Source organism: Hirundo rustica, chromosome 3 (assembly GCF_015227805.2).
Source record: "Hirundo rustica isolate bHirRus1 chromosome 3, bHirRus1.pri.v3, whole genome shotgun sequence".
Classification (NCBI taxonomy): domain Eukaryota; kingdom Metazoa; phylum Chordata; class Aves; order Passeriformes; family Hirundinidae; genus Hirundo; species Hirundo rustica.
Genome location: NC_053452.1, coordinates 102,784,359 through 102,797,555, shown reverse-complemented (window position 1 = coordinate 102,797,555; position 13,197 = coordinate 102,784,359). Strand labels below are relative to the sequence as shown.

General features: G+C 39.4%; 1 protein-coding gene across 4 annotated transcripts in view; it reads left to right on the top strand.

The window, feature by feature from the left end:
* Positions 1-13,197, top strand: part of ROCK2 (Rho associated coiled-coil containing protein kinase 2) — a 107,734-nt gene that overhangs the window by 36,579 nt on the left and 57,958 nt on the right. For all 4 annotated transcript variants that reach the window (XM_040059460.2, XM_058419968.1, XM_040059457.2 and 1 more), the window contains exon 2: positions 3,126-3,207. In XM_040059460.2, the coding sequence (XP_039915394.2) occupies positions 3,126-3,207 (82 nt within the window). The remainder of the gene's footprint in view (positions 1-3,125; positions 3,208-13,197) is intronic.

The following is a 13,197-nucleotide window of genomic DNA, read 5'->3' as shown; positions in this document are numbered from 1 at the left end:
ATGGACCTTGTAATCCAACTTCACTAAAATTTTTGTTGGTGATAATTATTCTTTCCCCTGATGTTTTGCATAAGATAGAAGTCAAGTACACTATATGTGGGTTTCTTGATCAACCGCTAAAATATTTTCACATGAAAAGCATTAAGACATCAGGTGACCTCACCTCTCTTCCCCTTCAAAAATAGGAAGAACAGAAATATGCCTTACTGATTTTTGTTAGCACAGACTGCTTTTACATCTCCCTTAAAATGTCTACCCAGTTGTTAGTGATCATGAAACTTTTCCCAGTAGCAGTGAAAGAAGAATGTTGGAGTGTGGTGTAGATTGCCATCTAATTGGAATTGATACTTTATTGAGCTACGTAAAATCTTAAAAGGTGGCCCAGCTGTTCCCATCAGGACATTCAGCATGGTCCTTCTCTACCTGTCACAGGGTGAGGATCCATATTTGTAAGATATATATAAGAATAAGATACCCTTTTTTGAAGGTGGTGTTTGCCAAATCAAGAGTAGTATGGATTCTGTTATGCTATTTTGCAGGAAGTCATCTCAAATTAGTACTTTCTGTTGGATTTGTCCAGATTATTGGGCATTACCTGTGCAATTCATGTCGTGTCTAATCCATTTGTTACTTTGGTTTGGTTTTATTGTATCTTCTGTAAAAGTATCATATAAATTAGGAATAGGTAGTAAGTCTTCTCTTGCTCTGAAAGATGAGTATGTTGTCCTGGTGCATCACTCCTTTCTCCTTAATGTGTCTTGCAACAACTGTTATGGTCAAGGCTGAAATAATTCCTGTTTACTGTTATTAAACAACTACTATGCCTTCTGGACTGACTTTCTGTTTGCTTATTTACACTGTCTTATGCTTCTTTCTGGTAGGAAGTTCTAAAATTTGATGTGTAAGACCATCATAACAGTTAAGGTTACATGGAGTCAAGCGTAAAATGCCACCTTTTTTCTGTGCAGCAGTGGAAATATTGTAGGTGTTACAGAATGTTGGAGGATGGCAAGGAGTTCTTGATATTGTCTAGTCCAACACTCTGCTCACTCCAGGGTCAACCAAAGTAGGTTGCCCAGGACCATGTCCTGTCAGATTTTGAATATCTCCACTGGTGGTGACTCTGCCTCTGTGGGCAATTTGTTCCAGGACTTGACCACTCTCACAGGAAAAAAGTGTGATTTTCAAATAGAATTTTGTGTGGTTTACCTTATTTCCATTGTCTCTTGTCCTGTCAATGAGCAATGCCTTTTCTTCAGTCCTTCCCATCAGCTACTTACAGACACTGATGAACTGCCCTGTCCTGAGCCTCTCAGGCTTCAGAGTCACAGCTCTTTGAGCCTCTTCTTGGAGAAGTGCATTAGTGCCTTAATCTTACCGGGCCCTTGCTGGACTCTCTCCACTAGATCCCTGCCTTTGATGGTTTGGGAGATCAGGAGTGAACACTGCATTCCAGGTGGGACCTCATCAGTGTAAAGTAGAGAGGAACCTGTTGTTCACCAGGACCCTCAGGTGCTTCTTTCCAAAGCTGCTCTCCTGCTTGTCAGGCCACAGCCTATACCTGCTACCTGGGGTTTTTCCTCTCCAGCAGCAGGACTTGGCTTTTTCACTCACTGACCTTCATGAAATCCTTGTCTGTCCAGAGAAGTGCCAGTGCAGGGGTGCACTGCTGGTGTCTGGCTCTGACTGGACTTTGTGCCACTGGTCAGTCTTCTGGGCTGAGTCTTTCAGCCAGCTTTTAATCATTTGTCTAAACCATACTCCATCAGCAGATCTGTGACACTTTTCAAGACACTTTCATTTGTTAGGAGTTTTAAAAAAAAAATAAATTCACTTAATTTCGAAAATGGTCTTAACCATTAATGTGTTCTGTGGTGTAAACTGATATTGCCACAGATGAGGTGGTCATATTTTTGTATGAGCTTATTTAGGACAAAGTGGCATTCAAAATGTATTTAATACTCTTAGACTTTGCCTTTGAATATCTCCAGGTATGTTATTAAAATGAATATAATAATTTTAGTAATATTTGCAATAAATTATACCTTCTCAGATATATTAATAAAAATTATAAAATCAGCAGGTCGTTAGCTGTAGCCTCACTTATTAAGAAGACTGAAAAGCTATCTAGTTCTATTGGCTGCCTATTAATAAACATGGTGTGTACTCTGACTTAAATCTCTGTGATGCCCTGTCAAGGCTCAAAAACCTGAAAAAGCAGTCTCAGTATTTTTGTTCTTAGGGCAATGAATAAAGCTGCCAGTTCAGGCTGAACACTGGAGCTGCTGACAATGATTGGTGTCTCAGACTCCTCTTAGTATCTGAAAATAATTTTTAGTTTTATTTGTCCCTCTGTAACTGGAAAGATCTCTTTTTTTGAAGAGTAATTTTCTAAAGTTTTTCCAGGTTGCAGAAAGGTGGAACTGAGTAAAGTCTTGCAACCAGCATTTAAAATACTATTTTTAGTTTCGTTTTGGTGATCTCATCCCTTGCCATTTTAAGTCTCAATTGTTTTCTGCTGAGGCATTGATAACGGGTAGCAGAACGGCATGTAGAGTTCTGGCTCGTCTTCTTTTGAGTCACTTAGAAAAGGTATTCTAGTCTTGTGAGCCTGAATTACATGGTGAATTGTCTTCTTAAGTTTAGGTCATGTCTTGCTTCCAAGAAAAATGTGTGGTTGGTTTTTGAATGTCCAAAATGAGAAGTTAGAGAGACTTTGATCAAAGCTATAATATGTATATACAAACATAAAGTCTTTGCAGGAAAAATGTAACAGAAGTAAGAAAAATGGATTGACTGAACCCAGTATCTTAAATCAGTGTTTAATGAGTAAGATTACTTACTGATTAAGATTAAAACTACTACTCCAGTTTAAGTCCCAGTGCCACTAATCAGTGGTAATATAGCTGTACTGTTTATAGAACTTGGAGCCTGTAGTGTGTGCTGGCTCCTCTACTGGTTTATAAACATTCTTGAGAGCTTGTTTGATTTGCCTACTAGGAATGTAATGCATGCTTGAATAATATATAATCAGTCTCAGTGCAGCAATTTTAGGAAAGTTGTTAATTAAGATTTTAGAACTCAATTAACCTTTTTTTTTTTTTTTTTTTTTTTTTTTTTTCCAGGATGGCTTGAATTCTCTGGTTCTTGATCTGGATTATCCAGCACTGAGGAAGAACAAGAACATTGATAATTTTTTAAATAGATGTAAGTTGCAAGTGGCCCTTAAACAATTACATTGTTGTGACCTCAATCATAAGAAGCTGAGTGGTCAGAAATGCATTGCCCATGGTTATTCTACTGATTTTTAAAACTCTGAGTTTCAGAAAGCTTTGGAGGACCATTTATCACAGAGAAAAATTTCATTTTAGGGAGTTGTTATATTGTGAAAATATGATGGAAAATACCAGATTTTTATTTCCCTAAATACAGTTGGAAAAATAATTTTATGTTATTTTCATATCTTACATATATGTAGCTACATAACTTGCTAGGTATATCCTAGTTATTATTCTTCAGGAATTCATTACACTGAATGTCAACATTGTTTATATAGTCATGTTTAAAAGAGAAGCCTTCTGTGGGTTTTAAAAACTGAATTGTTGTACCTTAAAATCTGTTGGTTCATTTTTGAATCTTTGCATAAATGTTTGTGATTGCCCCCAAATTAATTGTAGACAGGATCTCGGAGTTTATTAAGCATATGATTCTACATCAGAGTAGCTGTATTTTGTGGTTTTGAAGTGTTTTCTATTCATGTATATAAGCAGAATCTTTTTTCTTGTGTTTTAAAATGTAATTTGCAGTGAGTAAGCCTTCTTGGAATAATTATGCTTTGTAGTGAGCTTATTTTGCGATGTGTATTTTTTGAAAAAGCCTTTCCTATTGCATAGGTTGAGGTTAGGTTACTACAGCTGCAGTCTTATCAGCCACTCCTTTTAAATTCTTTACTGGTAAGAGCTGTATGTGGCTGTCCTCTGTTACCCTGGGACTGCTTGGAGTATCCACTCATACTCCTCACTTAAACAGTGGCTGGTATAGTAATTTGTGGTGAGTTCTTTGGAATTCAGTGCTTCTCCATGAGGTTCAGCAGAGCCCCATAGATGGACATACAGCTTTTACAGTTGCCAGTAAAGTCTCATTTGGAGAAATCACTTAAAATGCTGTAAATAAGAAAGAGCAGATTAGAACATAGAGGCATGCCTTGGGATGATTTTTAGTTTGAGTTCAAAGGAATTCAAGCAGATAGTTATGAAAAAAAGGCTCTGTAACAGCATTTTAAGTATCTTTGTTATTTGCAACCCAGCATTATATGTGTAAAGTGAGGGGAAAGCCCTATGAAAATGACATAAATAACATTTATCAGCAACTTCTATGAGCTGGTCATATTTGCTTTTACATTACTAGTTTTGCAGTAGCACAAAATTAGAAGCCTCTCTCAGATCCGAAGACCAATATCTTTTGATTATTAGAAATAGTAACTGTGTGAAAACAATTTAACCTCAGGGGTTTTGTTTGTTTGTTATTTGATTGGTTGGTTTTTGTTTGTTTCCATGTTTGTTTTCTGCCCCTGAACATTCTGGCTGTCTGTCTCTCTTTTTTCAAAGGCTATAGCTCCTTCTCCTCCTCTAGGTTCTCTCTCATTTTTATAGTAAATATTTTTAAGTATCTTATGTGACCTAGAGGCTACCATTGATATTAGAAACATGAAAATATACTTTGGTTCAATTTTATTACTGTCTTTTTGTTGTTAAATCAGCTGACAGTATACAGTTGAAATAGCCAGATACCAGTTAAATTTTGAGATGTACTACAAAAAAAAAAAAAATCACAGTAGTTAATAAAGAGTTTTCAAGGGTTCACTTCATCCTTACCTGTTGAACTTCAAAAAAGCGTATAACACCTGACTAATTTGGCCAACTTATCGTGTGACAGTGCAGCTTTCTTAAGAATCAATTATGTAACTTCTCTCCTGTTTCTGTACTGACTGGGAGAGCATATAAACAGTGCTGCCTATCTTCTGTGATTCACACTTTGGGAAAAAAAAAAGAAATTGTGAAATGAGAATTTTTTAAACATTTGAGGCTGGTATTATTTTGATATTGCAAAAGAAAGAATCAATCCTGGCACAGTGATTCATTTCAAAGTCTTTTCCGGCACAGGTGGTTGTATGGTTTGTTATAGACCACGCAGAGGAACTGAGCAGAATTAATGCAGAGAGTCAGGTGGCTTGTTTTTTTCTTTTTAATAAAACTAGTCAGGCAAAGAAAAGCAAAGACCAGTTTCTGGTTTTCATTTCAATTCACTGATACTTGTGCTAGCACAAAATTAGCCACTTAGATACAGGAAAAAACAGGACAACAGCTGGGTTCTTATTGACATTGCCATTTTATGCAGTTCATAATTGCTAAACTCATAGCTCAGGTCTTCTTGGAAACTGTTCTGAGGGTAGCAAGTTTCATTGGAAAGAGTGTGGCACGTGGTTGCTGAAGCCTCTTGCCACCTTGGGCTTGGAAGAAAAGTTGGGAACTGTAATTAGGAATTTATGGAACCGTAAGTTGTTGCTTTCTTAGGGTAAGGAACAGTGAGTTCTTGTCTCTTGTGATTTTTCTTAGCATCTGAAGAACAGTTGCAAATGGCCAGCTGAGAACCGCTGTCAAAAGGTTCTGACAAACCCTGCTGAGCAGTCTGTGCCGGGGGCCTGGAGCCTGCATCCCTCCCTCAGGCTTCCTGAGGCAAGCACGGAGAGGTGGCAGGGCCTCCTGTGAGTTACACGGCGCTGCGCAGTGAGGCAGCCAGAGCAGAGTCACTGCGACTGGCTTCATCCATGGTACACAAAGCTGCAGAAATTGTGGAGAACACTAAATAATCATCACACTTCCAGTCGGTTTAATCACTTAATTCTTCCACAGTAACATTTGAGAAGGGAATTCTTTTTATTTTCCCACCGCATTCCCAGAGGTTTGCATATACCATACTTCCAACCTACATCAAGTCATTACAATTCAGGTTAATGTTTCATTAATAGCTTATTTTAATTTAAAAATGAAATAGCTTGCACTTCAGCTGAGACATTAATTTATGTTCGGCTCAACTCAAAATTGCAAGCTGAAAATCAAATGTTTCAACTGTTTCACAAAGGCAATTTTTTAATTGTCCATTCTATAGGAATTCAGTGTATTCTGTTTCTGTGACCACTTCACAGAAGCAGCCTGTTCACTTGTTTAATATGAAAGAAATTCTTTAATAGCCTGTTTTGCCTTACTATTCTGTTTTCTTACCACTTTCTCTAAGGTATTGAACCAATGCAGAGCCTGTACTTGTTATAAGAGACCCATTAAATATCTCACATAATACAACTATTTCTTTTCTGTCTTTTCTTTCCTTTTCTGTTGCTTTAATCAACTGTTGGGATTCTGATTTAAATTGCTGTGTTTTTTAGAGTATTCATGGAACAGAAAAGCATAATGCAATATTTCATTCCCAAAACAATGAGAGGAATCTCATAGTCCTCTGAGACCAAAAACTAATTTGCTTATTTTAGAAAAGAAAGCTGAGTTTTTCAGCATAGGCTTGGTGTAACAAATCTTTCTTGGTCTTTTCCTCTTTTGTCATCCAGGCAAAGACAATAGGTTGAGTAAATTCTTCCAAGTCAATTTTTCTGCCGTGTAAGATTTGCCAAGTGTTGAATCATAGTGGCTTGTGCCTTTTTTGGTGGTCTCCCATTCAGAGGCAACTTAAATAGTTAAATAACAGGTTTAAGCAATAGTTCAAAACATTTAATCGTTTATAATCTTATCATCATGAATAGAAGGGCACAAAAAATGGATTTTGAGTAAGTCCAAACAGAAGCACACAGAGTGGTGCCATCAGCAGACCTGGTACCACCCAGAAGTCTTGACTCCCTAAATACATCAGTGATTTTCTATGCATTATTCAGCATCACTCAAGAGTTGGAAACTTGTGTTGTTAAAATGATTTGCCGATGTTACGTAGGTTGGAAGACTTGTAGAATGTAGTGACAGTGGATCTGTTTCGAGTAGAACAGACTTCTGTAGAGATGTGGCATCTGTGCACCAGTTTTTCTAGACTCCCTGAGTAAACTCTCTGAAAAGTTCCTTTGGCCATTTTCCTCTCCAAGCTGACACTGCTTACTTGGAAGATGTATCTGTTAAGATTAATTTCTTGCAAAATTAACAGTTCTGGTTCCTTCCCTTGCCTTTTGGTTTGTTGTTTGAAGTCGCTGAATCCTGCCCAGCCATGTGGTTACCAACAGGAACGTGTTATCCCGTGTGGTGTGAGTGCCTCCAGGGCTGCAGCTCTGTGTGCTCTGGGCTCACTGTCAGCAGCACTCATGAAATGTCAGATGCCAACAAGAATCTTAGAAATTTAGTGCACTGTAGAACTTCCACTGAGTTAAGGAGCTAATTGCTCCTCTGGTTTTCTCTTGGCTTCTCTAAGGCAGCTCCCTGCCAGGTCTTTGCAGTTGCCTCAGCAGGTTGGGCTTCCGTTCCATTCTTAATGATATTGTTCTGGTAGGAGTAGGGATGGGAGAGGTATCAAATAACCGATTTTCCCAAGCAGAGCGTGGAAGCCACAGTGTGTAAGACTGAACATCTTAGATGTATAAACAAGTTATATGTCAGTGTCATTAACCACATTCCCTTTGGGGTACTTGGTAGATACAAAGCAATTCATCCCTGCCATCAGGTTATTTTCATTACATTAGGGATGTGTTCTCTGTAAGCCAGAGGGCTGCTGCTTTCTGTAGCCCTGTGTTCTGCTCTTTTCCATCTATGAAAGAGAACATACTTCTCATGTTCCCTTTTTATTTCTCTGAGCGAGGAAGCATTACCCTGCCTGGAGCTGTGCTTTCTAGTTCCTCCTGATTCTGCAAGGTCTCCAGCAGCTTCTTATTCACACACCTTTGACCAGACACTATGGATGCACCCCTAATTACTTCAGTCTTTCTGTTGTGCTTTCTATTTGGTTTTGTTCAGCTGTGGGATTGCAGCACTTGCTGGCTGTACTTCAGTTTAACTTCTGGCTGGACTTCTGCCTAGGGCAGCAACTTTTGACTTAATGTACTCCATAGCAGCACTCATTGACTGACTGTGTCTGTTCTTTGGGGTAAAATTGCACGCCCTTGCAATTTTATTTGTCATATATACACTCCCCAGAACTGCTTGATACACATTCTTTTTTTTAAAGAAAATTGCCTGCATATGAACTTTTTTTTTTTTACCCTAAAAGGCAGAAAAGTTTGGGGTTTTCCTTCCTCCCTATCCCCCTTTACTCTCCCAGACAGGTATTTTTCCATTTTCACAAGCATTTGCAACCTTTGGCTACATTCTTGCTGCCAGCTGTCAGTGACTGATCCAAACACTCTGCCCTTTCAGAATGGGAAACTTCATTTGTTTAAAAGTTATAGTGCCATTTTCAAATAGTAAATCAAAAGCTGTCTTTAAAGACTCTCTGTATCTAGCATTCCTGTTCCTTCCTGTATTAAGAAGAAAACTGTCATAGGTGATGGTATCCTCATGTTTTAGGACTTTCACTCAAATGTCACAATATTTCTATAAGATTCCATTGCATCCTGCAGCTGAGGAGTCCATCTAATGCCTTTAAACGTAACATTTTTCTTCTCCTGGGCTTTGTGCTGTTGCAAATTCATGAGTGCATACAGATACCAAAATTTTCAAACTTACCTGTGTGAAATCTGAAAATTCAAACCTCTATAAGAAGGCTTCTGTTGGAGGGGTCTCTTGCACCCGAAATTAGATCATGTTATGTGATACATGAAGTAAATCTTACAATCCGGTATGTTGCAATTATGATGTGACTTCAGGGTTAATCTAAGCTTGCCTTCTTGCAGCCCAGTTTTTTGTTTCAGGTTAGTTCCATGCATTGATTATTTGTTTCATATCCATCAGATTTTATGCCAAAATAGACAATCCATCTGTGTAACTTCTAAACACTTGCATCCCTATGTGGTATTACTATTAACTGAGATTATTAAATTTTAGTTAAAGGAATTAGGAGGAGTGACCTCATTGCTCTCTAAAGAGGGGGAAAGTGGAGAGGGAGAGGCTGAGTTCTTCTTCCTGGGATGCTGTGACAGGACATACAGGAATGGTTCCAAGCTGCACCAGGGGAGGTTCAGACAAGACTCATGAAGCATTTCTTTACTTTGAGGGTGGTCAGACACTGGGAAAGGCTTCCTTGAGAGACAAGCCATGTCCCAAGCTTGTCAGTGTTTAAGAGGCATTTAACAACATTTAACTTTGGTCAGCCCTGGAATAGTCAGACAATTGCATGATGGTTGCTGTGGGTCCCTTAGAACTGATAGGTAATAGGCTGTTCTGTTCTGTTCTATTCTTTTCTATTCTATTCTTTTAGCAAAGCAAGAAGGATTTCTCCATTCTCAGCATTTCACAGGGATGATAAAACTAGTAACTCCTCAGTTGGTTGTTTCATATGTCTTTGATTTTTCATTGCTTATTTGCATTATTTAATGCTTGAAGAGTTTCGCTGGAACTGTAGTTTATAGTTTCTGCCTTCTACAGAAGTATTCCTGTGAGTTTCTTCTCAAAAATTGAGCCGCTTAAAACTACGTGCTACTTTTTCAATATGTTTAGATCCCTGCTCATTTCACATATTTGAAAACGTTGAAACGTGTCAGAAACTTTTAAAAAAACCTCATGTCATTCCCATGTCTCATGAGGTATAACATTGTATTCAAACATGTAACTGCACATTGTGAGTTGAAGTTTGCTGATACTCTCTCTACTGCCATTTCCTGTGGACTTCATTTATCCTCCTTGTCTAGTGCCAGGGCTTCTGATCTGCCGTTAACTTCCAAGCACAGCATTCCCTTTGCAATCTGCAAAATTACTTCATATGATTATCAAAAATAATAAACTTGGTGTGAGTGAAGCACTGTTGCTTTCCTATGCTTTTGGTCTAGGCTTTCATGATTCAAGATAGAAACAACATCACAATTCTCTTAACTCCTCTTCCTGTTGACGCACTGAATTACTTTGGTCTTATTAGTACAATTAGTCTTCTGAATGTAGCAGATTTGTTTACTTTTGGAGATTTTAATTGCCTCTGTCCTTACAGCTTTACTAGCAGACCATTCCCTCATTGTAGCCTTAATCTCTCCCCTTCCCTGTCACATCTAGTCTTTTCCTCAGAAGAAGAAACTTACAGTTGGACTTCTGTGTTCCACAGGTTAGAAAGGATCTCCAAAGACCACCTGGTCCAACTCTGCTCAAAGTCAAACCAGTTTTGATGTTATATCAGATTGTTCAGGTTCTTGTGCAGTTAATTTTGAGGACTGCCAAAGATGGAGGTTTTTCAACTCCACTTAACAGTCTGCACCTTTGCCCAATTCTTACTATTCTTTTCTTACAAAACAGGATTTCTGTTATTTCATCTTGTCTGGTGATTCTTGTCCTTTCACTTTGTACCCCTTGGAGGTAAAACCTCATTTCAACTTATGTTGAGGCAAACCATTTATCCATCCCTAACCTGAACAACTCCAGTCCTCTCAGCCTCTCTTGAGCATCATGTGAGCATCCTGGTTCTCTTCCATGAAGCTAGGGAATGTTTGGTATTTTTTGTGCACCAAGGACCTCAAAGTTAGTCATAGTATTCCATATACAGTTTCACAAATGACATACAGGGGAGGAAATCTACTTCCTCAACCTACTGGCTGTGCATTTACCAACACATACTTGCACATAGTCAGTGCGAAGGCTGGCTGCTCGTTCCTCTCTACTTGGCTTGTTGTCCACTAGGGCTGCCAGGTCCTCTTTCTCATGGTGCCCTCTAGATGGTGAGTGCATTCTATTCTTTTGAGTGGTGCTGTTCCATCCCAGCTACTGGACTCTGCACTTGCTGTTGTTGAACTGTAGACTTCCTGTCAGCTCATTACTCATCCTGTCTGGGTTACTCATAGAGGCCACCCTGCCCTCCAGTGTACCGGCTCTGAACTTAAAACCACTGGCTGTGACTCCAGTAACTTTTCCATTCCCTCTGTGCAATCCATGTCAGCCTGGTTTGGCTACAAAGATACTTTGAGATGCTGTGTTGGAAGTCATGCTACAATCAAGGAAATGTACTGCTTTCCCTTTGTCCACCAAGACAGACATCTTATCATTGAAGGAAATCAGATTAGTCAAACCCAATTTGTCCTTTTTAGATCTGTTCTGGCTGTTCTTATCCTTCTGTGTGCATCATGTGCTTGGAAGTAGATTCCTGAAGGATTTTGCTCCATGATCATCTTGGGCAATGTGGTCAGGCTGCTGTTCCACCCCATAGCCTCCTTGTTACCTTTCTAGAACACGGACATGACATTTGTGCTTTAGCCGTCATCACCTTCCCAAGTTGCCATGAGCTTTCAAAGGTGATAGAGAACAGCCTGGTAATGGTCTCAACTTTTTTTTTCAGCACACTTGGATGCATCTTGTATTGTCCTAAGACCTGGTATATGCCAAGTTTGCTTCACTGGTCTTTAACTCCTAACTTCCTCTACTGTGATACTGTGCAGCCCCACACTCTGCTGTTGGCTTCAAGGAGCTGGGACACCTCTAAGCAGGGCTTGACAGTGAAGTGGAGCAAAAAAGGCATCAACTGCCTTGATCTTCTCCACATCCTTGGTACTGGATCACCTCCCTCACTGAGAGCAGTGGGACAATATTTGCCTCATTATTTCTTTTATGGACAATGTATTTATAGAATCTGTTTACCTTCATAATCCTGGCTAGTTTCAGCTCCAGCTGTGAGCTTGGCTTTCCCAATTCCATCATTTCTTGTTTGGGGGATTTCTGCTGGGTAACCCAACTCAGCTTCCATGTTCCAAACCTTTACCTTTTGTGCTTGAGTCGAGGCAGAGGTTGCCCATTTAGGCGGACTGGCTTGTTGCCTTTCCTGCTTGATTTCTAGCTAGCTAGAACAGACTGTTCTTGTGCTATGAACATGTCATCTTTGAAGATCAGCCCACTCCTCTGCCCTTCACAGCAGCTTTTCATGGGATCCTGCCAGTGAGTTTTCCAAATGAGCCATAGTCTGTTCTCCTGAAGTCCAAGGTCTGCTATTTTCCTTCTTCAGGTCTGTTTGAGTCTTAAATTCCTCCATCTCACAGTTGCTTCTGCCAAGTCTGCTACAGACTTTGTCTTCCTGAGCCAGTTCATTCTTGTTTGTGAGTAATAAATCGGAGTGCCTCCCTGATTTGGCTTATTGCTTGTTTGGAAGAAAAGAAGTGTTCCTGATGGTCAGGCATCTCCTGGGTTGCTTGTACCCTGCCAGGCTGCTTTTCATGAATATGTAGGAATGGTTAAGCTATTTACTAGATGTTCTTATCATTAACTCCCTTAGACCATGTCATCTTTAATGTCATACTGGATTAACTGTATTTCTGATCCTTTTCTCCCCTGTATTCAGATCTGAGATCCTCTTTAATGCCTTTCTAGGGATAAAATTCCATGGTATTTGACCCTAAACAGGGATCTCACAGTATAAACCTCTACCCCTCTCTGAATATAAGCATCCACAGCTTTCCATACAATTTCATGCTCTTCCCTGGTAGAGTTCTTGCTCCAGCCGCTTGTTTTGCTTTGTATTGTTCTACCTCTAAGCATTTGTAGGGGCTTGTCATGCCTCAGATTACCTCCAGTATTATGGATTCCACTCACTGATTCCATTATCTTTTGTCCTCGTAATAAGAATAGATTTTAAAAATGCATTTAGCCAGGAATGCATTTATACCATGCTTTTTACAAAATGAAAGAGTCTAGGACCTTGTCTGGTTTTAGAACTTGTCAGAGATCAGAATTTTGCTGATTTCCCTTTTACAGATTCCACAACTGCCGATAAGACACATACTGACAGGCAGTGATTATCTGCAGAATGCTGAACAGAGCATTGTAGATGTCATTTTAAGAAGTGTAGAACTACACGTGAACACCAAAAAACTACTTAGAGATGGCCAGCAGTTACATACAAGTGTGTCAACTTGAATCAATGTTTCATATGGAATGGATGAGTGGACATGCCAGATCTTTGTGTGATCTGCAGTTGTACATGAAGGTTACTGAGTCACATTCCTTGCCATGTGAATGCTGCTGAAGCCTCCAGGTGTGGAGGAGCAGGTTGCACCTGCAGTGCCTTTTGTGTACCATATTCCACCTCGGC